At 53.7% G+C, this 21,483-nt stretch overlaps 8 protein-coding genes and 1 non-coding gene across 9 annotated transcripts; 5 read left to right on the top strand and 4 right to left on the bottom strand.

Annotated features, from left to right (window-relative positions):
- Positions 1-104: 104 nt before the first annotated feature.
- J4E87_003333 (uncharacterized protein) lies at positions 105-836 on the top strand (the record flags this gene model as incomplete). The annotated part of the gene is made up of 1 exon (XM_049374962.1): positions 105-836. The coding sequence occupies one exon, from the start codon at positions 105-107 to the stop codon at positions 834-836; it is 732 nt and encodes a 243-aa protein (XP_049234884.1).
- Positions 837-2,096: 1,260 nt separating this feature from the next.
- J4E87_003334 (uncharacterized protein) lies at positions 2,097-4,028 on the top strand (the record flags this gene model as incomplete). The annotated part of the gene is made up of 1 exon (XM_049374963.1): positions 2,097-4,028. One exon carries the CDS (start codon positions 2,097-2,099, stop codon positions 4,026-4,028), a length of 1,932 nt encoding a protein of 643 aa, XP_049234885.1.
- Positions 4,029-4,954: 926 nt separating this feature from the next.
- J4E87_003335 (uncharacterized protein) lies at positions 4,955-6,478 on the top strand (the record flags this gene model as incomplete). Its single annotated transcript, XM_049374964.1, has 2 exons — positions 4,955-5,684; positions 5,733-6,478. 2 exons carry the CDS (start codon positions 4,955-4,957, stop codon positions 6,476-6,478), a joined length of 1,476 nt encoding a protein of 491 aa, XP_049234886.1.
- Positions 6,479-7,715: 1,237 nt separating this feature from the next.
- J4E87_003336 lies at positions 7,716-7,787 on the top strand. The gene has a single exon. It is a non-coding gene; the product is annotated as a tRNA-Ala (tRNA).
- A 398-nt stretch (positions 7,788-8,185) lies between these two features.
- On the bottom strand, positions 8,186-8,806 carry J4E87_003337 (uncharacterized protein; the record flags this gene model as incomplete). Its single annotated transcript, XM_049374965.1, has 1 exon — positions 8,186-8,806. The coding sequence occupies one exon, from the start codon at positions 8,804-8,806 to the stop codon at positions 8,186-8,188; it is 621 nt and encodes a 206-aa protein (XP_049234887.1).
- A 931-nt stretch (positions 8,807-9,737) lies between these two features.
- Positions 9,738-14,538, bottom strand: J4E87_003338 (uncharacterized protein; the record flags this gene model as incomplete). The annotated part of the gene is made up of 5 exons (XM_049374966.1): positions 9,738-10,902; positions 10,953-11,457; positions 11,537-13,574; positions 13,621-14,053; positions 14,099-14,538. The coding sequence occupies 5 exons, from the start codon at positions 14,536-14,538 to the stop codon at positions 9,738-9,740; spliced, it is 4,581 nt and encodes a 1,526-aa protein (XP_049234888.1).
- Positions 14,539-15,512: 974 nt separating this feature from the next.
- Positions 15,513-16,550, bottom strand: J4E87_003339 (uncharacterized protein; the record flags this gene model as incomplete). The annotated part of the gene is made up of 4 exons (XM_049374967.1): positions 15,513-15,809; positions 15,862-16,283; positions 16,340-16,367; positions 16,413-16,550. The coding sequence occupies 4 exons, from the start codon at positions 16,548-16,550 to the stop codon at positions 15,513-15,515; spliced, it is 885 nt and encodes a 294-aa protein (XP_049234889.1).
- A 569-nt stretch (positions 16,551-17,119) lies between these two features.
- On the top strand, positions 17,120-18,979 carry J4E87_003340 (uncharacterized protein; the record flags this gene model as incomplete). The annotated part of the gene is made up of 2 exons (XM_049374968.1): positions 17,120-18,656; positions 18,708-18,979. The coding sequence occupies 2 exons, from the start codon at positions 17,120-17,122 to the stop codon at positions 18,977-18,979; spliced, it is 1,809 nt and encodes a 602-aa protein (XP_049234890.1).
- A 1,101-nt stretch (positions 18,980-20,080) lies between these two features.
- Positions 20,081-20,827, bottom strand: J4E87_003341 (uncharacterized protein; the record flags this gene model as incomplete). Its single annotated transcript, XM_049374969.1, has 1 exon — positions 20,081-20,827. The coding sequence occupies one exon, from the start codon at positions 20,825-20,827 to the stop codon at positions 20,081-20,083; it is 747 nt and encodes a 248-aa protein (XP_049234891.1).
- Between the last annotated feature and the right edge of the window lie 656 nt (positions 20,828-21,483).

Raw genomic sequence — 21,483 nt, forward strand, 5'->3', positions numbered from 1 at the left:
CGCGAGAGCTAACATTATAGACTCTACTAAATAAATCACTTCTATCCAGGTAGCCTCGCATCGCCATCGACCTCGTAATCGCAGCCCCCAATCCCTCGAACACCATGACACTAGGCGAATACACAAACCTACGCGTCGACCGCCACGACCGCATCTTCATCATAACCCTCGCAAAAGCCCCCGAAAACCGCATAAACGTCGCCTTCGCGCAAGAACTAATACGCGCCCTCCGCGACATCGAGCAAGAACTAGGCGCCGACACAGAAGGCTGCGTGATAACGCGAGGAAACGACGAGAAGTTCTGGTGCACAGGACTCGAGCTAGATGAGAGCGACACAAACCCTTTCGCAAACAGCGATGGCTTCTTCCCGCTGCTAGCCACCTTGCTCGACTACCCGTTCCCCACCATCGCGTTGCTTACAGGCCATACATTCGGCGGCGCCTGCCCCTTCGCCCTCGCACACGACTACCGCATCATGAACTCCTCGCGCGGTTTCTTCTCTATGCCGCCTGTGAATCTCGGTTTGCATTTCCCTGGTATCGGGTTTCTGCCGCGGCTTAAGCTGCGGCCGCAGGTTGCAAGGAAGATGCTGCTTGAGGCGCATCGCTGGACGGGCAAGGAGGCATATGAGGATGGTATTGTGGATGAGATTGCGGACCCCGAGGTTATGCTTGAGGCTGCGCTGAAGAAGGCGAGGGATGTGCAGGGGAGGGCTAAGATGGGGGTGTATAGTGTGTTGAGGAATGAGCTTTGGGGGGAGGCGGCGGAGAAAATTAGGGGGATTTGCTATGTGCATGGGAAGAGGGTTACTGCGCCTGCGAAGGCGAAGATTTAGGATTGTCGGTTTTGATGATTGATGATCAATGTCATCAATCTAGGCTGACTCACTGATCATGTCTTGGGATTATCTCCTGGTTGGATGGTCGGTTCTTTCCACAGCTCGCGTGGACGTGCCCCATTCCGTCATGGATCCGTGCGTCATCCCATTGCGACTTCCTTTCGCTTCATCTCACTTCAACTTCCTTTCGCGTCATCACATCCTAAAACACCCCATCTTGTCATTGCTTAATCTTTCACCAATTCCCTCACGTATCGCGGAACGGTCGCTCACGTTGACGAAACCGTTGCGACAAATAAGGTACGTCTACCGAACGCACGAGGGCCGGTCGCGGCTATCTTCAGCACCCTACCTGTCTCTGCGGAGACCGGACCGAGAAAATGCGCGTATCAGGCCATCGACAAGATTTGATGTATGTGTATACAAGTGTACCTGTATATCGGTCAGGTCTATCTATCTATCTGCTGCTGGTAGTCAAAGGCTAAATGCGTCGCTTCATCTACCGGGCCCTGGCGATCACCATTCAATTTGAATCAACACCAAGAGGCTTAACGCCGCAACGTGCAATTGATTGAGCCAGGTCATTTCAGCCCCAGTAGTAGCTGCTTTTCATACGTCTCGTACTGTAAGGACCAATTGGTTACGCATTATCAATCCTGGGTTGGATTGAGGCTCGAAAGGCAGGAACAGGGGCTCGGGCAACTAAGCATCTGCGCTTTTCGAGACTTTTGTAGAGCACAACTGAAGGTAAATAACCAGAGAAGTCCAATAGCCATGATTTATGCGAAGCATTTTGCCGCAAGCGGGATGCAGCAGCAATATACCACCAGCGTGGAAGCGGATCCAACTCTCAACAGAAAGTACCGCCGTTCGTACTGTCGGACATCATAATGCCTTCTAGGAGCTTATCGCATGAGCGGATGATGAGACAACACTCAGCCGACGATCATCGTATGATGCCCATCGCATCTCCCAGCATCGGACGAAGGGTGACATGGCGCACATTTATAAGCGCCTTGCCGCTATCCGCACAGTCCTCGAGATGCTGGTACAAAAGACGAGCACATTTTATATCTGGTTAGAGCCGCGTCTTCGACAGGATTGAGGCTCCGGTACGGTATAGCGTCATCGTCTGGTAGAGTCTACGTGTTTTGCCGACGATGAGGATAGGCAGGCTGTTATTGACGATCGCTGCTGTAAGCCATACAGGTACTTGCTCCCATGAACACATGTACTTCATTTCACTTAGTTGACGCTATGGCAGCATGCGGCCAAACGACCAAGCGGTACTGCGATCTGGCAACTTCGATTTGCTTTTCCGGGTGGACCGGTACGAATGGAATTACCTTTGGTGTCGCTTTACCCCAGTCGAAAGCTGCACCTTTTGATACCGTCTTGCAAATCGTGTCGCCTATCAAGAATGGATGGGTTGGATTCAGCTGGGGTGGAACGATGCCCTATGTCCCACTGACAGTCGGATGGATGAACAGTGCATCGAACACCTCCATCTACTCGTCCAGAATGGCTTTCGGACTGAGCTTACCACAGCCCTATGCCGAAGCAGAGTACTCGTACATCAAGGGGACTGGATACAACGCTACCCATTGGACTCTGACTGTGCGGTGTAAGGGCTGCTCCCAATGGCATGACGTGGACGGTAATCTGGTTTCCATCGACGCGGATGCATCTGCGCAAAAGTTCGCCTATGGCTTGTCAAGTAGACCACCTGCTGAACCGGCGAACAACAGGTCTACCTTCAACGTGCACAATTCGTTTGGAAACTACCGGATTGACCTCACACAAGGTCAGAATGCGGACTTCGACGAGTTGGTTGCTGCGAACCTCATCGATGGTACTCCACCAGCATCAAGCAGCAGCTCAGTACCGAGCTCGGCTATCAGTACAATATCAACTACGATGAGCACAAGTACGGTCACTTCGGGACTACTGCAACCAACCCAGACAGGAATACCTGTGTCGTGTCCTGATGTTGCAGAACTTGCATTTCCTGCCAACACAGCGAAAGGATGGAGGGCGACGAAGGTCGCAGGAGGACTAACCCAACCAAGAGGTCTTATATTCGACAACGCTGGAAATCTTCTCGTCGTTCAGAATGGAATGGGTATTACAACTCACAAGGTTGCGCCAAACGGTTGCCTCACCTCGACCAAGACCGTCATCGCTCAACGGAATCTCAACCATGGTATTGCGCTGAGCCACGATGGAAAGACGCTGTTCGCTAGCTCTGCGACTTCGATATTCTCATGGTCATATGATGCAACCACCATGAGTGTATCCGAGAACGCAACAACAGTCTTAACAGGCATGGACAGCAGAGGGCATGTGACCAGGACGCTAGCGATCCCACCAAAGTACCCAAACCTCCTTCTCGTCTCACATGGGTCGAACGACAACTTCGATTACGGTTCAGCGGATATCGCAACCGGCCGTTCTTGCATCAAAGTTTTTAACACAACCGCTATTCCCACGGATGGCTACGACTACCCAACCGATGGATACCACATGGGTTACGGGCTCCGGAATGAAGTCGGTCTAGCATTCGACGCTGACGGCATGCTTTGGGGTGTCGAGAATTCTTCGGATGAGCTGCATCGTACTATTGACGGGGTATCCGTGGATATCCACACTGACAACCCAGCTGATGAGATCAACTACCTTGGAGATCCATTCAAAGAGAATACCAACTGGTATGGGTACCCCACTTGTTATACCGTCTTCAACCCGGCATCTATTGCAGACAAACCATTCACGATGGGCGATCAGTTTGTTCTTGAGCCCAACGCGACCTTCACAGACGATACCTGTAACACCCGCAGTATACCACCGCGTCTTGCTCTCCCGGCACACTCCGCACCCCTTGATGCGAGCTTCAACAGGAACTTCACTAGCATGTACATTACCCTGCATGGATCTTGGAACCGCAACCCTTCGATTGGATACAAGATCATTGAAGTGCCGTTTACCAAGGGCCCGAACGGCTTCGGACCGAAAGCAGCCGTGAATAGTACGCAGAGTTGGGCTGATATCTTCTGGAATCCGGATGTGGATTCTTGCTCGACTACGCAATGTTTCAGGCCTGTGAGTATTGCGCAGGATGGCTATGGTAGGATGTATGTGACTAGTGATAGCGGGGCGGAGGGGGAGATGATCATTATTGGAAGGGAGTAGATAGGGAGATGTGTGGGATGAGGGAAGCTCTTCGCATTCGCTTAATGTGTCTCTATATTAGATTCGTCCGCCTGCTCCATCGACCAACCTTTCGGAATACTCACTAGCAGTCTGTCTGCCTGCCTCGGTGCTTTCCACAGTCGCTATTTGACATCGCGCCTTATCTCGTGAACATCGAGGTGTTCAGGCATCGTTCGCTCGAACATACCGAGGTATCTGGCTTCGGACGTCTTAAGTTCCCGAGAATTGGGTACTTGTAGCGCCGTCCAGCCCTACGAAAGTTTCCGATAAGGCAGTACAACTTAGCTGGTGATCATGATCTGCGGGGTACATGTGACTCGGCCTCTCAAATCAACACTCCAAGCATCTCACCAGGCGTAACCAGTCTCGCGCATAGTGGTCCAAAGGGGGTCAACAGAGCGAGTCATGCCTGTCGCACACAAGTCATGTTTCCTTTTGCGGTAAAGTGAGCGGCTGTGAAAAAAAGCAACTAAGGATCTGCCTCGGCAAAAAACTCGGTGACGTATTTACCGCTTCAACAACACTAAGGTTGCGAACGACACCCCCAATCGCACGGCGGTGAAAGGCGGCCGTGATGGACTAGATGATGGACGAATTGTCTAGTGGTGGGGTAGCGTGCGCAACGTGTGGCGTCGCACGATGGGGGTGGAGCCACCTCGGAGGTTGAGGTCTGAGGGTGGTTAGGTACAAAGGTCGACATGCACCGGCTCCCCTGGCCATTGCCCACCACTGACTTGCTGTCATAGCTTTGGTATCCGTCGGACGATTCACATATACTCCGAGTCACGACGCCGATTGAGAGACTACACTTTACCTGCCACCTCTCCACCTCCCCACGTCGCGTACCTGCGCCGGCACCCTTTCTCCACCGTAAGCACCGCCAGCAGTCCGCACACCGGCCCGCCATGATCGACTCGTACTTCGACGTGTTAGTAATCGGCAGCGGCCTCAGCGGTATCAACTCCGCCTACCGCATCCAAGAGTCGCTGCCAGACGCCAAATTCGCCGTCCTCGAAGCCCGCCACGAACTCGGAGGAACATGGTCGCAATTCAAATACCCGGGCGTACGGTCAGACTCCGATTTGCATACCCTGGGCTTCCAGTTCTACCCATGGAGGGCGAAGAACCCGATTGCGAGCGGCGAGAGCATCATGAGCTACTTGCAGGAGACGGCGCACAAGTTCGATTTGGACAAGAAGATTCGGTATAGACACAAGGTTATGAAGGCGGATTGGAGGAGCGAGGAGCAGCGGTGGAGGCTGGAGGTGGAGGTTGGGAATGATGTTGGGAGAGAGCCGAGGACGGTGGTGTACTGGACCAAGTGGCTTATCACTGGTACGGGTTACTACAACTATGACACCCCGCTGAAGGCGAATATCCCTGGTATCGATAACTTCAAGGGCAAGCTCGTTCATCCGCAGTTCTGGCCTGAGGATCTGGATTACAAGGGCAAGAAGATGATTATTGTTGGTAGTGGCGCGACTACTATCACCATGATGCCTGCGATGGTGGATAATGGTGTGGGCAGTGTTACCCAGTTGCAGAGGAGTCCGACGTACATCATGAGTCTGCCGCAGAAGGACCAGGTGTGGTTTGAGAAGTGGGCGCCCGAGTGGTTCACCCTCCGCTACAAGCGTAAGTCCTCCCTTCTCCTCTATACATCGATCTATACTAACAACCCAGGCTTCATGTTCACCCTCGTCCCCATCCTCCTCTACAAATTCTGCATCTGGTTCCCCACCCTCGCCTCCAACTTCCTCGTCAAGAAAGCCGCCCAACAACTCCCGCCCGACTTCCCCGTCGACCCCCACTTCAAACCCGGCTACAACCCCTGGCAACAACGCATGTGCCTCTGCCCCGACGGCGACTACTTCAAAGCTTTCAGCTCAGGGAAAGCACATATCGTCACCGACACCATCAAGAGCGTCGTCGCCGACGGCATCGAACTAACCAGCGGCACCAAACTCGACGCTGATATCATCGTCACCGCCACAGGCCTCAACATGCGTTTCCTCGGCGGCATCGACGTGCGCGTCGACGGCAAGAAAATAGAAGTCTCAGAGCAATACATGTGGCGCAACGCCATGCTCACCTCCCTCCCCAACCTCGGCAACATCATCGGCTACTGGAACGCGTCGTGGACACTGGGTTCGGACGCCGCGTCCCGCCTCTTCGTCCGCCTTATCAAGCACCAGCAAGAGCAGGGGTATACTAGTGTGACGCCTGTGATTGATGAGAAGAGTAGACAGAAGACGGTTAGTGCTAGTCCGTTGAATAGCACGTATGTCAATGTGGCGATGAAGAAGATGCCGAATTGTGCGGATGCGGGGCCCTGGAAGCCGAGGGATAATTGGTTTGCGGATAATTGGGGGGTTACGAGGGGGAGTATTGAGGAGGGGTTGAGGTGGGAGAGGGTTAGGGTTGAGTAGGGGGAGGGAAGTGTGATGGGCAGATGGGGTATATGAGGTTCTAATGAATGATATTTGAGTACGGTGTTTTGGTCTTTCATGCTGTTGCTTTGTCGAGAGAATGGTGTGGTGGTTTGTTACTGCTAGACGCTTCCATCCCAATGCGGTACTCACTTTTCACTTTCACTTTCACTTTCACTTTCACCGCGTCCGTACCATCTTTTCGACTTGCTTAAGTCGACCTCCCCCGTCTTGCAAAATCTTTTGCTACACCACGTCTCCCACCCACGCCACTCCATTGCGACCTCAGCCACCGACGCTGCGCATTCCTACTATACATCTTCCTAAGCACTTCACGCTCGCTACCCATCCAGCGCCCTGCTACTCACAGCATGCCGTCACGTCATGCTACAGAGCAGACTTTGGCGATCCGCTGCGACCTGGTTGCGAAGAGGTGTGGTCTCCGCGCTCGTGTTGCAGCGCAGGAACTCATGGCACGGCAGCGCTGCGTCGACTCCACGCTGACCTGAAATCATCCCGTCGCGATCATTATTACGACGAAGTCGACCATCCGCAACGTAGTTGCTCACCAGCGTAGTCTCCGCGACTATGTCGCGACGCGACAACCCACATCACGGCACCACCGCGTCGTCTCCCTGCAGACAACAACCACTATTATCGCGCAGCTCTTACGCGCTATCGAAGCGACTTCAAAACCGGCTTGATGAACCCAGGGGTTTGACCGACTTCGATGCGTTCCGATAATTCTTCCTTAGACAATGTCGCGCTGCGCCATCATCACGATGAAGGATGTGAAGAGATGGCATTAGCGACGAACAATGATACAGAAATACTGTCGGAGCGACTGTTGTATGGTTGCTGTTTAGCATCCTCGTGGTGTTCGCAGTCTGCTGTTACCGAAATGGCGAACCGTTGCCAGCATCCATCACTCAAGCGGGAAGACCTTCAAGAGCCATCACATCGCACACCCTTCGACCAACTCGACAGTATTTCCCGTGTTACCACTGATCTTACCCTTAGGATTCGTCTCCACCTCGCTAATCCATTCCTGGTCACGGCAAACCTCCGGCGCCATCCATCCATCGGCAAACCTCACCACATTCCACCGAGGTGGGGCCTTTTCCTCCCTAACTTCCCAACGCGCCTTTCAATCGCCGCCGTTGTTTCTGGGAATATAAACGCCGTATCTCGTCGTCCTTCCATCACAGCAGCTCTTCCTCCAAGGATCAGCACAACCGGGCTTGTGGTTTAGTGGTATAATACTCCCTTAGCATGGGAGTGGTCCAGGGTTCGATTCCCTGCAAGTCCATCTTTTTGCGCTCGTCGTCGTTGGAGTAATGCGCTGCTGTGTGTGTTTTTGGCCAATTGGAGAATTTACAGAAGTTTGATTTTTGCAATTTTGGGAAATCATGTCTAGGGACATCGAGCGCAATGGGGCTGCAGTGGCAGTGGTAGTAGGGAGGAGGGAGGTGGAAGGTTGGTATACTGATGTTGGGGGGTTAGGGATATGGAGACTTAGGGAAGCACGCGGCGTGTGGGTATTGGGGTGGACGGCGGGAGAGTCGTGCGTTGGGAGTCATATGTTGGAGTCTCGTATACCTCGCCGTTTCGCTACTCTGGATACTCTATCGTTCGTCTTCATTGTTTCAACGCCGATAATCTACAGTATATTCAACAGCCGCGATTGAAAACGAACTCGAAAACCGCCTATTGAGCAAACTTCCATTCTCGATACTCAACAGCCGCGAGCCTTTTCGTACAAGCATTGCCATACTTGAGAGGCCTATCCTTTGCTTCCCCGAGGTCAAGGAACGCGTTCACCTCCAGCTTTCCATCTCCCAACGACACAGCTTCAGGTGCACCCTCGCCCTGCCCGCTTTTTGCTTCATCTGGAGGCGCTTCCTGACTGAAGATCACACAAGTGCCGTACTCTTTGTCTGGCTCAATACGATTGCGGCCCATATCGAAGTCGAAGCCCAACTTCCACGGCTGATCCAGCTTATACTCAGGAGAGGCGTTCGCGGTGATGGTCAAGCGCCCTGATGGAGATTCGCTCGGTGAGACTCTATACAGCGTTTGGAGACCCCGTATGCCACAGCCATTCGGAGAGGCTTCGATCATGACAATGAGCTCGGGGACATCCGTCCGGCTGGCTACACTGGAGCTAGGGACGATCCTGCGGGTGATTAGCAACTCGAAGCTGAGTGTTGCTTCATTCTGGTCGTCGTCGCATCGCGATTCGCCACTCACATCCCCGTTCTTCCACTGGAAGTGTCGCGAGAGAAGGAGATACAGTCGCCAGCCACAGCCCTTTACGTCGAGGTTCATCGCTGTCTTCGTATAACCATGGCAGAACTTTAGTACGTCGTCGACACTCTAGTACTACGTGGCTCGTGCCTGGGTTTGAAGTTTTGCGTGCGTCTTTCATCTTGGACACAATGGTATATCTCGGGGAATAGAGAGTAGCAAACCTTGGAGCAGCGAGAGGAAAATGATGGCGATAGAGCAACAGTAGCATGATCCGGGATTTATAACGTCAATATGACTCTTTGGGGATGATTTGTCGTATGATCGTGCGTTGACGGAGACTCATACACGACACTGAGCAGGATGCGGCAGCACCAGATTGTGACTCCGTAGAATACAAGAGGTCGTTGATGTTCTTCACCTCAACACTCCATACATTCCGCGATACTATATGTCTCGGATTAGGTTCCACCTTCAACGTCGATCACAGTACAACACAATAGAAACAAAAGATAATCAACAGCTCTCAACAATCTTCATTCTATGCGACCAGTAACCACTATCCACCATCCACACTCCCCTACTTCCACACTACCCCTTCTCTCCCCTCCTCCCCCATCTACCCTCTCCGCCCTCAAACGAGCAAACGATCTTCCAAAAAAAGGAGAAAACGCCCATGCTATGCAAATACAACCCTAACAATGCTTCCCAGCCATATCCGAACCCAAAGCCAGGCAAGAGACCATAACGCCTGATATCAAGCCAACCCAACACGCCGCCAATACGCACATCCAACTATGACTGACCACAGCTAGACATGCTGAAAGAAAGAAAAAGAGACAAGAGAAACAAGAGAAATATACAAACGAAAACACACCCCACACCCGTTGGTGTGGGAGGAAGGTCAAAGACCAGTCCACCCCCTCCTCCGTCGTACCTGCGTCAGATACCCATCTCCGTTCCGTCTCTCCCCAGGACCTTCCCTCTCAGGCGACTTCGTCACCTCAGATTTCTAATCCTGCACCCCCTTCCTCGCCGCCGTACTCATCTCCCCACCACTAGTCTCCCTCCGCCTCCTCACAATCTGCAACCGTGGGAGCGGCGGCGCATTACTCGTCGAATGCACCGGCTGGCTACTCGACGGAGCAGGAGACCCAGTACTATGTCCATGAGAAGAAGCATGGCTCGGTGGTGTTTCGTTCTCGCCTCCGACAACGCTTTGTCTACGCCGACTCACGGCTTCGCTAATGCGTCCTGGTCTTGCTTTAGGAAGTCGAGACGAGGACTTGGCGTTGTTGTGATTCGCTTCGATACGGGCGAGACTGGTTGCTGCGTCGCGGGAGGGAGGACGTGAGGATGTGCGTGGACCGGTTGGTGTACTGGTGTTTGATTGGAGGGCGGCGAAGGAAGTGGAACTGCGGGCGAGAGCGGGTGGTTTCGAGCGGCCGGACGAGGAAGGCGGGAGGACGGCGGTGGGGTCTTCAGCGAGATCCCACATTGCGGTTGAGGATTGGGAGCGCGTGATGCGGTGGTCGCCGCGGTGGCCCGTGGGTGTGCCGGACATAGGTGGGAGCATGAAGGTGGATTTGAGTGAGTTGGGTGTCGGGGGTGTGAGACCCATGCCGCTGCTCACGAGCGTAGAACCGGTGCTGGAGCCAGAGCCGTCGCGGCGGCCGGCTGAGGAGGCGGGGCGGCGCAGATTCATGCCTACGTTCGAGGCCCGACTAAGGCTTCGTTTCCCGTTTGAGCCTTTGCTGATGCCTGAGAGTTCGACTTCGTCGCAAGCGCGGACGAGCTCTTCGGCCATTTGGCGCACCAAAACCGCAGAGTCGTGTTCCATGAGCCAGCTGATGCGCTCGTAACAGCCAAATGCGCGTATGAGCCAGCAGCCCTCGTCCTTCGCATCGCAAATCGTCCGCAGGATACGGAGGAAGTTGAGACGCGTTACGGCATCCTTATGTCCCAGCTTCTGTTCTGTGCGACCGAAGATCTCAGGTACGGCGAGGGAAGCAGCGATTGGTGGTGACAAGCGAACCACCTTCTGCAGTGGCTCGAGCATGTTCTCGAAGGTTGAGTGTGGGAGGTCGGCGGAGGTATACGCGGAGATGATGGCGACGGTAAAGTTCGATTGCGAGGAGAGGAGATATTGCTCGACGCGGGCGGTTTCTTCCTGGAGCCTGCAATAGTTAGCATGAGATACATGGCCATCAACTCATTGAATACATACCACACGAATATGGCGTCCAGGGCCGTCACCGCCCAATTGCGGTCGCCCAACAGCGAAACGTAGAACGCCAAACCCTTTGCATCCCACAACATCTTCCGTGCCACCTTGCCCGAGTTGACCATCTCAAGCAGCACCGGCAGCGCAAACTCCTTGAGCGGGCCGCCTTCACGGACAACTTCCTTCAGCAGAGGAATGATGTCCGACAACGCAGCCTCCTCCTGTCTGCTCTTATTGTGCCGACACAAGTTGTACATGGTATTGAGGATCTGGTTCGAGATCTCGCGGTGGAACGGAGGGAGTCGAGCTGGGTCAGAGGCGGATCGCTGCTGGCTGCGGCTCATTGCGTCTTTCTGTCGGGTCGACTTCAGTAATTCGATTAAGATGTCGATCGCGTTGGAGTTTTGTAAGGCTTCGTGGGTCGACGAGAGGGAGCTGAGGTTCTTGATGAACTTGAGCATCGTGATTTGGTGCGGTGGTGCCATCTTGCGGAGATCTTTCAATACACCTGTGAGTTGTTAGCTATGTTCAAACTTGAGAAGAATCTACCAAGCTGCCCAAGGCTGTGCATGGTGAAAGCTGCTTACGCTTCAGAATCATTCGATCCGCCACAAGATCCTTGACATGACTCTCAGCTTGGGAGAAGATGAGGAAGATCTGTACAATCCTGCCGACGATGAGGCGTGCAACCTCACCATCCTCCTCCACCATGCGATTCAGCACCAAGCTGAGGGGGTATAGTACGCTCGATCTTGAGAAGATGCGACAAAAGTCATTCTTCGGGGTTGGTCCTTGCAATTCGAAAACGCCAAAGACGCCATTGACACCGATGAGCACTAGGTCGCGCTCGGCGTCAATGTCTTCCTCCAAGAACTCAACTAGCACGTTGATGCCACCACAGCCGATGAACATCTGCAGCGTCAGCGTGCTTGTTTGGTACATTTGCCGCACAAAAGCTGCTGCCTCTTTCCGGATGTCGCTAGGGAATTTCTTGGAGGCGAAGTAACAAATGGTAGGGATGCCACCCAAGAACGACAAGCTCTCTTGTGACTCAGAGTCTTCCAGGATGATCAGGTTGATAATCTTCAAAAGAGGTAGGACCACCTCGTTGTGCGGTCTGGTTCCGAGAATCTCCAAAATCGGCAGCATACCGTGGCTTCGTAGTATGATCGATCGCTTGTCCGGAGATTCATGTAGCACCTGCAGTAGTTGATCTGCAATGTCGAGTAGCTCGTCGTCGGGTTGACTTGTCTTCAGACAGCCCACAAGACTCTCCGTCATCTTCGTTAACCGATCGTCTCGGTCTCGCGCGACGTTGTTCTCCAAGTTGATATTGTCAAGGCCCTCGTCCAGGTTTGCGAACGGATCAAGATCATCCTCGTCAGCTATGATAAAAGAGTTCGCCATCTTCGATGTGATCATGGCAAGACTGCTGTGTTCACTTCCACTATCGCTCTCGGCTCGGCTAGGGTTAGCAAGCTGACTCTTGATATCACCAAAGACATCCGAAAAATCGTCACCTTCATCCTCGGCGTACTTCTGGATCTCGATCTCCGACTGTGTCCTTTGCAGCTGCTTCCGTGTCGATGTTGAGCTTGTCGATCTCTGATGGACATTGCCACCGGACTTGAGATCGCGCGTTGACTTGGGCCCTGCTTTTAGGTCGCTGGGATGGAACAATCGCGGTGAGAAAGTGTCAGATGGTGGGCTGGAGTTGGTGACGATTACTTGTCTAGATGGCACGGCTGGCGAGTTGGCGTACTGCATGGACGCTAGCTTACGCTCAAAGGCACCCTCATCAGCTGGCATGAGATCCGAATAATCCTCGACAGTGTCCTCGCGAAAGAGCTGACTTGGCCGCGCTGGCGCTGTCGTCTTTGGCTTGGGAGGCTGTGCAGCCCTTGGTGTACCTCGCAGGAATGCCGTTCTTGGCTGGGGTTCATGTCTATCCTCGTACTCTGATGTGGAAGCGTTCGAATTTGATCTCGAAGACGTGTTCGATGAAGACGCAGACGTCCTAGGTCTACCGTTGGCGCCTCTCGATCTCTCAACCGCTCTATGGCCCGACGCTTTCGGGAAGCTTTGGAACTGCGCCAAGTTCATCGGACTCTTCACCGTAGCCTCGCCATCGTACTCTGCCATCTCTGTAACCGACTCAAAACTGGCAAAAGCCTTGAGCTTGTCGCTCGAAAAGAGACCGCCAAAGTTGTCCTGTGGCTTCAAGTGTGGCATCTGCAGGGCGCGGGGCGATATGCTTTCGGCAAAGTCATTATCCCAGTTATCGTCATGATCTAGCTCCGGGGAGCGGAACGACTCAGCGGTGGGTCTGTGCTTCGGGATGTTGAGATTAACATTGGCCGGATTCTTGCGAGATGAAGCAGCAGGACTGGCTTTCTGCAAGCCCGACACAAGACGCGAGCTTCGGCGCAGGGAGCTGGGCGACTTTAATGCCTCGTTCCATTCCTGCACGGACTTGACTGCTTCCTGATATTCGGTAGGTTTTGTGGGTACTGCAGGGACAGTCCGCTTGGCGCTGAGAATCCATGGGTGCTTGAGGAGGCGTTTTGCGGAGATGCGGAGCGTGGGATTCTTCTGGAAACACTCCATGAGAAACTCACGCAGCAGCTGTAGGGGTTAGCATCTGACATATAGGGACCGCAGGTGCACTTACCGGAGAGGCACTTCCAGGTATCGGCGGGTGCTCATCGTTGACGATTCTGAAGAGGGCCTGCATGGGCTGCAGTTTGTGGTAGGGCGGCTTCCCTTCGATAAGCTCGATGACTGTGCATCCCAAACTCCATATGTCTGACGACGTAGTAGCGCCGGATAGTTCGATGACCTCGGGAGCCATCCAATACGGCGTGCCGACAACACTCGACTGGTCCAGACCTGACTGCTTGGTGGCTACGCCAAAGTCTGCCAGCTTGACGAGGCCCTCCTTGGTCGTCAGAATGTTCGCGCCCTTGATATCCCGATGTATGACACCCTGCTCGTGGAGGTAGAGGAGCCCGTGGAGGACCTGCGACATGTACAGCGCGACGAGGTTTTCGGGGAATTTTCCAAAATTCTTGCAGATGCTGTGCAACGATCCGTTTTCGCAGTACCTGACGACATTAGCTACGCCCTGGACGGTCATTCGGGCCACTCACTCCAGAATAATGTACAGGCTCTCGGAGCTCCTCACGAAGCCGTTGTACTTGACGATGTTGGGGTGGTTCAGGTTCTTGAGCAGGTCAATCTCCATCTCCATGTTCTTGAGGTCGGCGGTGCCCAGGTTCTCGAGGCGGACCTGCTTGATGGCGACGGCCTCGCCAGTCCCCCAGTTGAGGGCGCGGTACACGCTGCCGAATGCGCCCTTGCCCAGGCAGTCGCCCAGCTGGAAGTCCTTGAGGCCATCCACGCCCTGGGCGGCCTTTTGCGCGGTGCCCTCTCTGCTCGGCCGCTGGTCGCGCTCGCGGGGCTGGCCATTGTGGTTGGACGACGACGACGACTTCTTCGCGTGGCCCGGCGTGCTGGCGGTCGGGGCGGAGGGCTGCGACGAGCGCGAGTTCGAGGCTGCGTGCGCCGGTCGGGAGGGGTGTGAGACCATATTGTCGTCTTCCTCTGGCCCGGGCCGGCTGCTATGCCGTCCTATCGTCGAGGCGTCGTCTGTCGCGGCGCGGAGGTGCGTTGGCGGAGTTGGGCGGCGGCGGCGGTGAATGGCGGGCTGCGGTGTGCATATCCTCCCTCAACACGCACCCGGGGATCCAGACCGACGGCAGCGTCGCGGGCAAAGTCGCAATTGTTGTTGTTGCCCATGCGCGGCCCAGGCAATGCGTTGGAGGGGCCCGTTACCAGCGCAAAGCAATTATCACACGGGGATCCTGGCCGCGAAACACGCTCTAGCACGCCCAGCGAATCCCAGAGTCGCTCTCGCCTGCCAGCGGCTGCCGTTGTGGAAAGACTCGTCGCCCAGTGCTGCCGCGGAGATTGAGGCAGACGGGGAGTCGCTAGACGGCGGCGACTCGAGCTGCGGTGAATGTCTTGTTGCTACTCGACCTGCGCGCAGTAGCGGCCGCGCCGTTGCATCCTCGCATCCTCGCTTCATGCGCCCTGCCTCGTACCATCCACTCACCGCGCTGCACCCCATGGCTGCCTCCAGTTCCGAAAATTGGAGATGCACGTATGCATGTAGGTGCCAGCAATGCGACGCGACGCGCCGTACGTTTTGTTCTTCTTAGCAAGATTTCGTCACAAAGACACATTGTCATCAAAGACATGCTCTCCACGTGCGCTAGCCCCTTGCATAAGCCACAGATAACATTTCCGTCACCTACGACGCGCCCCATCATCATCAGTTGCTTGCGTCACATCAGCTCTCGCTATCGCTCACTATCGCAATCAGACATCATCAGCATGGTTTATCGCTGTCGCGGGGAATGTGGGGAAACGGCTTCGGTCAGCCTTGTGGAAACCCGACCGAAGAGGAAGTGCCGATGCACGAGTCAAGTTGAGACGCCTAACATTTGGTATGATTTCTCATCAGACTACTTCATCATTTCCCTCACATCTTCGCCACCAAACTTAAGAGCTCACAACGTTGAGCACACCGCCATCCACCGTCAGAATCTGGCCGTTGACGTAGGAGTTCTTGGTGAGGAAGATGACGGCCTGTGCCATCTCCGCATCGCTTCCAGCACGTCCATGTGGAACGTGGCCCTTCTCCTGGATCTTCTCATCCGGCAGATCACTCTTCTGGTTCTCGTCGCTCTCCTTCGCTGTCATCTCCGATGGAAAGTAGCCAGGGGCAATGCTGTTCACGCGGATGCGAAGCTGCTGGAACTCAGCCGACATGAGTTTGCTGAGGTGGACGGTGCCGCCCTAGAACCATGAAGTCAGTAAAGATCCTTCATACTTTCGACTCAGATCTCACCTTGGCAGCGTTGTAGCTGAAGTGCCCTTGCGCGTCCTTCATGATTCCCGACATAGAAGAGATGACAATAACAGAGGCGGAAAGGTGACCATGGCTCTCAGTTCCAGCCTGGAGAAGCGGCAGGAGAACGACGGTGGTGAAGTAAACGGCGGTAACATCGGTGTTGTAGGTTTCGGCCCAGCCCTCGAATGTCTCATTGTCGAAGAGCTTCTTCTTCATGTCGGTCGCGTTATCCGCATCGGGAATACCCTTCTCGCCTGAGATGCCGGCTGCGGCAATGAGAAGGTTGATGTACTTCTCCTTGGACGCCAGTTCCTGGTACATGCGCTCCAAGTCGTCTTTCTTGGTTACGTCACATGGTGAGAGAGGGATGATTTGGCCACCTTGGTCGGGGCTGTGTGATTTCGCTGCGGTCTCGAGGGCTAATATGGTCAGTCTCTCCGTCTGACTGATTCGAGGGGGCTGCAGTCGTGCTTACCTTCTTGCCGACGACCAGTAATGTAGACCTATCTGATGTTAGCATTGTTCATTCGCGAGACGAAGGAACGTACTTTTGCGCCGTTCGCGGCAAGGGCCTGGGCAGCCATGAGGCCGATACCAGAGCCACCTCCAGTCACTACGCATACATAGTCCTTGACTGAGAAGAGCTTCGCCACGTGAAGGTCGGAAGTGTTTGCTTTGGGAGGCATGGTGAATCGAAGCTGTCTGTTTTGTATGGTACTGGGATGTGAAACTCTTCGAATGGAGTTATCCTGAGTGATTCTGGTAATTGCAAAGTTCAAAGACGAGAGTAAGACGTTTGTGCAAAAAGCCTAGAAGTTCTGTTAGAATAATTAGCTATGACGTACAGCTGTAAACAGCCCACCTGGCCCGATTAGGCTTAGCCCTAACGCGCTCATGCCACAGCCTCTCTTGCCTCATGCGGTCTCGCGCAAACTTGCCGTTCAGCCCGTTCAGCCTCGACCTCCAACGTCCAGGCAGTCGCTTCCATGACTGCGCCGCTGCTTCTCCGACTTGCCTCTTCCGCGCATCATCGCATTGCTTTCACTCTTTCTCGACACTCCATTATAATTTCAACTCACCCACGGTTGTCTAACAATGCCTACCCACGGCGCGTAGCACATACACGGCAATCTCCAAAACTTGGAGATCATTACTTCCTTCATCTTTCTAAAACATCTTTACGCGTCTAGAAACCGCGGTCATAGTTCGCCCACGCAAACTTACATGAGAATATTGCCCTCAACCGCCCGCCACAATGTCTGACCCACGACACGAGCTCATGGTTCCACCAGGAATGAGTGACCAGCTATGGCCCGAGCGCCTGGACACACCCGGACTCATCCCGCATCACCTCAAACGCTCTGCGACAGGTCAGTTCCCCATCTTAGAGGTTATCCAGCGTCTACTATATCGACTCCGGCCAAGCGGCATCGGCGATCTTGAAAAGCTCCTCGCACTCATCGGTCTCTACCAAGCTGTTCGTCCCGCATACAAGCATCTGAAGGATTTCTTTACATGGGCCTTTACTGTTCAAGTCACCATCCCAGAGACCGATCCAGTCGCTAGAGAGGTTCTGGCGTGGATGGGCTCGGAGGTGATACTCAACAGCCGCACGAGGAGTGCCATGCTGGTCACAGGAGGCACACAGGATCCCAATGACGAGTTTCATCGCCGCATGATGGCGGCGCATAACCCGAGACTTGCATCCGAGAAACCGGACGATGAGGTTCTTTGTCTCCCGCCAATCGGTACGCGACTATTTTGGGTCGGATTTCGACCCTATCTATTCTCACGTCGAGGTGGCCCTGGCTATAGGACCAACAGTGGTATGACCGGTAACCTGCTCGATGATAGTGGCCAGCTCCAAAACTCCCTCACTATCATGACGCTCGGATGGAGCCTCAAACCACTCAAGCAGTTCACCAGTCTCTGTCGCGAGTTCCGACTCAACAACCTCACAGGTACCACAACGGTATACTTCGCGGGAGATCGTACAGATCCATACGGTAACGGTTGGCAGTCGGTCTCCAAAGCCATTCGAAAGCTCGACACTATAGACATGGACGAGACTACCAAATTTGATATTGTCAGAGACGCAGAATACTACTACAGCGAGGAGTCGCGGTCATTCTTTGCCGACTGTGGTATCCCATATCGGCGCGGATATCTCTTTCATGGCCCCCCGGGTACCGGCAAGAGCTCATTCAGCGCTGCGTTGGCGGGCCATCTTGGCTGCGACATCTACCACATCAACCTTTCCACCGGTAGCATCAATGATGGAACACTTCACCGCTTGTTTCTAGGCCTTCCACGCAAGTGCGTAGTAGTTTTGGAAGATATCGACTCTGCTGGTATCGGTCGCGAACGAACACCGCCGGCTGCCCCAACAGGAGCACATGCGCAAGCGGATGAGAACGTGGGTGACGTCGCTGGCATTCCAGGTGGCATCGGTCCGCTGCCAAAACTTCGGGCTCGTGATTACCCGGGTGTGGGTCGTAGATCGAACACAGTCACACTAAGCGGCCTGCTGAACGCTATCGACGGAAACGCCTCTCAAGAAGGAAGGCTCTTGATCATGACCTCCAACGCTCCCGATACGCTTGATGCGGCTTTGACGCGTCCCGGTCGTATCGACAAAAAGGTCTACTTCGGCAATATGGACCCTAGTGCGGGCAAGAGCATCTTCAAGCGCTTGATTGGCCGATCAGCTCTCGCACATGATGCGGAGTTCACCATGGCACAAATCGAGGAGTGGGCATCTGAGTTCGCTGAGAAGATGCCCACAAATACATGTAAGTGGTCATGGCATTTCAGTTCCAAATTTCGTACTAATAGGAATATAGTTTCCCCAGCGCAAGTGCAAAACTACCTCCAAGGCTGCCGCGGCGACCCACTCAAAGCTCTCAACGACGTTGAAGCCTGGATCGCGGAAACTAAGCTCGAAGCTGGGAAGTCGAACGGCACTGAGTACGGCACTCAGAACGGCACTCATAACGGTACCCAGAACGATACTCACAACAACACTTTCAACGGAGTGGTCCCAGTCGGTCCCTTCAAACTTGCGCCAGATGGTCGTGAGTTAGAAGCTCTGATCCTAGCCGGGAGCACGGACTGAAACAGCATCGGAAAAACTACGTTGATCTTCCCAGAGTACTGACATTACACTAACAGCTGCGTCCACCCCGGTTCCTCCAACCTATACAATATCAGTTCCGTCCATCCGGGTTCCTCCAGGGTTCTATCAGTGGAAGAATCCAGAACAGGTAGAGAAATGGTATCAAGATCATCCACACGCATCGGCGTGGATCATGGCACCACCTTTTAGGGGATCAGACTCTGAGGATGGCGATCTCTCTCATTTGTGTTAGGGGGGCATTTGAGTAGATAACTGTCACGGCCGGTAGACTGGGGTGAAGAGGTTGGGTTTTCGTTGTTTTGGTTACGAAGAAGTAGAGATCGGAGAATTGGGATCGTAGATGGGATGAGATGCTGCGCGCATCCTTCTTCTCTTGTCGACGAACGTTTGCGTATTTGGTAGTGAATGAACAGCGTACGCGCAGCCCGCAACACTCGACCTTTTCTGCGCCACTATTTTTCATTCGCTCTAATTTTGTAAGCTCACCGCGGTTTTCTTTTGACTAGGCCCTTTGTACTAGCACCTTCTCAACCTCGCTGGTAGCCTTATGTAAGCATGTGTCATACCATCAGGCATGCTCTCCCAACTCCACTGTTCTGCAACAGACCTTCCCATGCCTTTTGCATCATACAAATCGCGATGGCCTACTATACAACCCTCCTAGCAAGCTATCGCGAAGGAACTACAGCACCTCGCCCGCCAAACGCCTGATCCTTCGATCAGTCACAGAGTGAAAGTGCCCGTAGCCCACTGTTCACCACCTGAACAGATTCCGTGACGAAGATTCGAAGACGCAGATTCACATCGCAAAGATGTGACTTCCCGGGTACTGGCGGCTCGCACCAATCTGGAGTGTGGATAGCCATTAGCCCGTCCCACGCATGCTCGAGCAATACATCCCGCTCGACGCCATCGATGTATCGAAGTAGGTTGAGGCCTCGTAGCCCTTTTAGGAGCGATCCCAGTAGCATGGCTTCGCACGCTGGGAAACACCCTTCTCTGCCTTCAAGTAGGTCGTTCTTGAGAGTTTTGATGTGGACACGCAAGACGTTTAGCGCGTCGCGTCGCAAAGTGTTCATTTCATCTATCGGTTGGATTAGCATGAGTCTGTCCGTAGAATGGAGCTTTCCTACCCTCGAGTTCCGGCGGAAAGGGAAGACCCTGGAATGTAATCGGGCGGGATGCAGTCGTAATAATGACGCGCGCCATGTTCCTGGACAGTGTGCGATCCCCCATTCGAATAGCCAAGAAAAGCCAATAGACCGCTTTCGCGCTATAGCTTGTAGGCCTGTCGGACCCTATGGTCTGCGACATCCACAGCGTTGCATGAGAAGCAATCGCGTCTTGCATGTGGTAGTAATCGACAAGAACAAGAATCTTGACAAAGAGCTCCAACGAGACGTATTCGGGTATCCGCTTGACCTGAACGTGGACAATGTCCATGATGACCTCCATAGCCTCCGCATCCCAGCCTTCTGCTTTGATGTGATACAGACCGTCGTCGGGGTTCGGCAATGTCTCGTTGTAGCCACCTTTGAATATGCTGTCAAAGTAGGACGACACGATGCGCAACTGGCGCGACGATACGAGGAATTTGACTGCAGGCTGGGACTCGCTTTCGTTTGCGGCGACGTCGTGAGATGCGTGTTCAGTCGCGTCGTAAGCGATAGACTCGTCGCTGTTGGAATCGATGTCAGAATCGGTATCGTCTTTCACTTCCAGCTGTTGTCCTAGTGTCGGATCCAGTAGACAGGTCTCTGGGTTTTCCAAGATGATCACGGTGTCGCCGTTGGGATCGATCGTCACTAGCTGAGGGTCTGAGGCCATCGTGGCGGAGGCGTGCGCGGGATTGGTTGAGCCTTGAGTAAGTGAGAGAAAATGCGAGATGAATTGGTGATGAGAAAAAGCGTGTTTGCTTGGCAAGCCCTCTAGTTGGATTGCGCTGCTGGGGATTAAAGTGAAGGATTAGTAGAGCCGCCGAGCTCACGTGAGACGAACAGGTTGGCAGTGAGAAGCGCATAGTTGTAGGTGGCTTGCTTTCGCTTTACCTTATCGCAGTAAGAGTGGATGGAGTGGATGGCAACCATAATGTAGCTGAGTTTACAGAAGAGTCACAGTAGTCAGCGTCAGTACGAGTATTATGCGAGGAAAGATTGGCACTTTGAATATGAGACACAATTTACTCAGTGTGATACTATTTTTCTATGCGAAGGTTATGCTATCTTTTGACAACCTGATCTAACTGTGAGATGCGGCGTCAAAGACCCTGGCAGTTTTGCACCTTTGCTTTCTCGGCTACCCTTCATTCACTCGCTGATACATGGCCATCTATCGCTGCCCTGCCTTAACATCAGTATGTTGTACGTCTTTCCTGAACTGTCATTTCGAGTATTTAAAGAGCTAAGAGGGACTGAAATCAAGTTTAAATACTAGATCCTCGTCGACCTTCTTTATAATCTAATCGAACAAACCCCCGAAGTCGC

The sequence above is a fragment of the Alternaria ethzedia genome (genome assembly GCF_023757985.1).
Source record: "Alternaria ethzedia strain BMP 0044 chromosome Unknown scaffold_6, whole genome shotgun sequence".
In the NCBI taxonomy this organism is placed as follows: Eukaryota; Fungi; Ascomycota; class Dothideomycetes; order Pleosporales; family Pleosporaceae; genus Alternaria; species Alternaria ethzedia.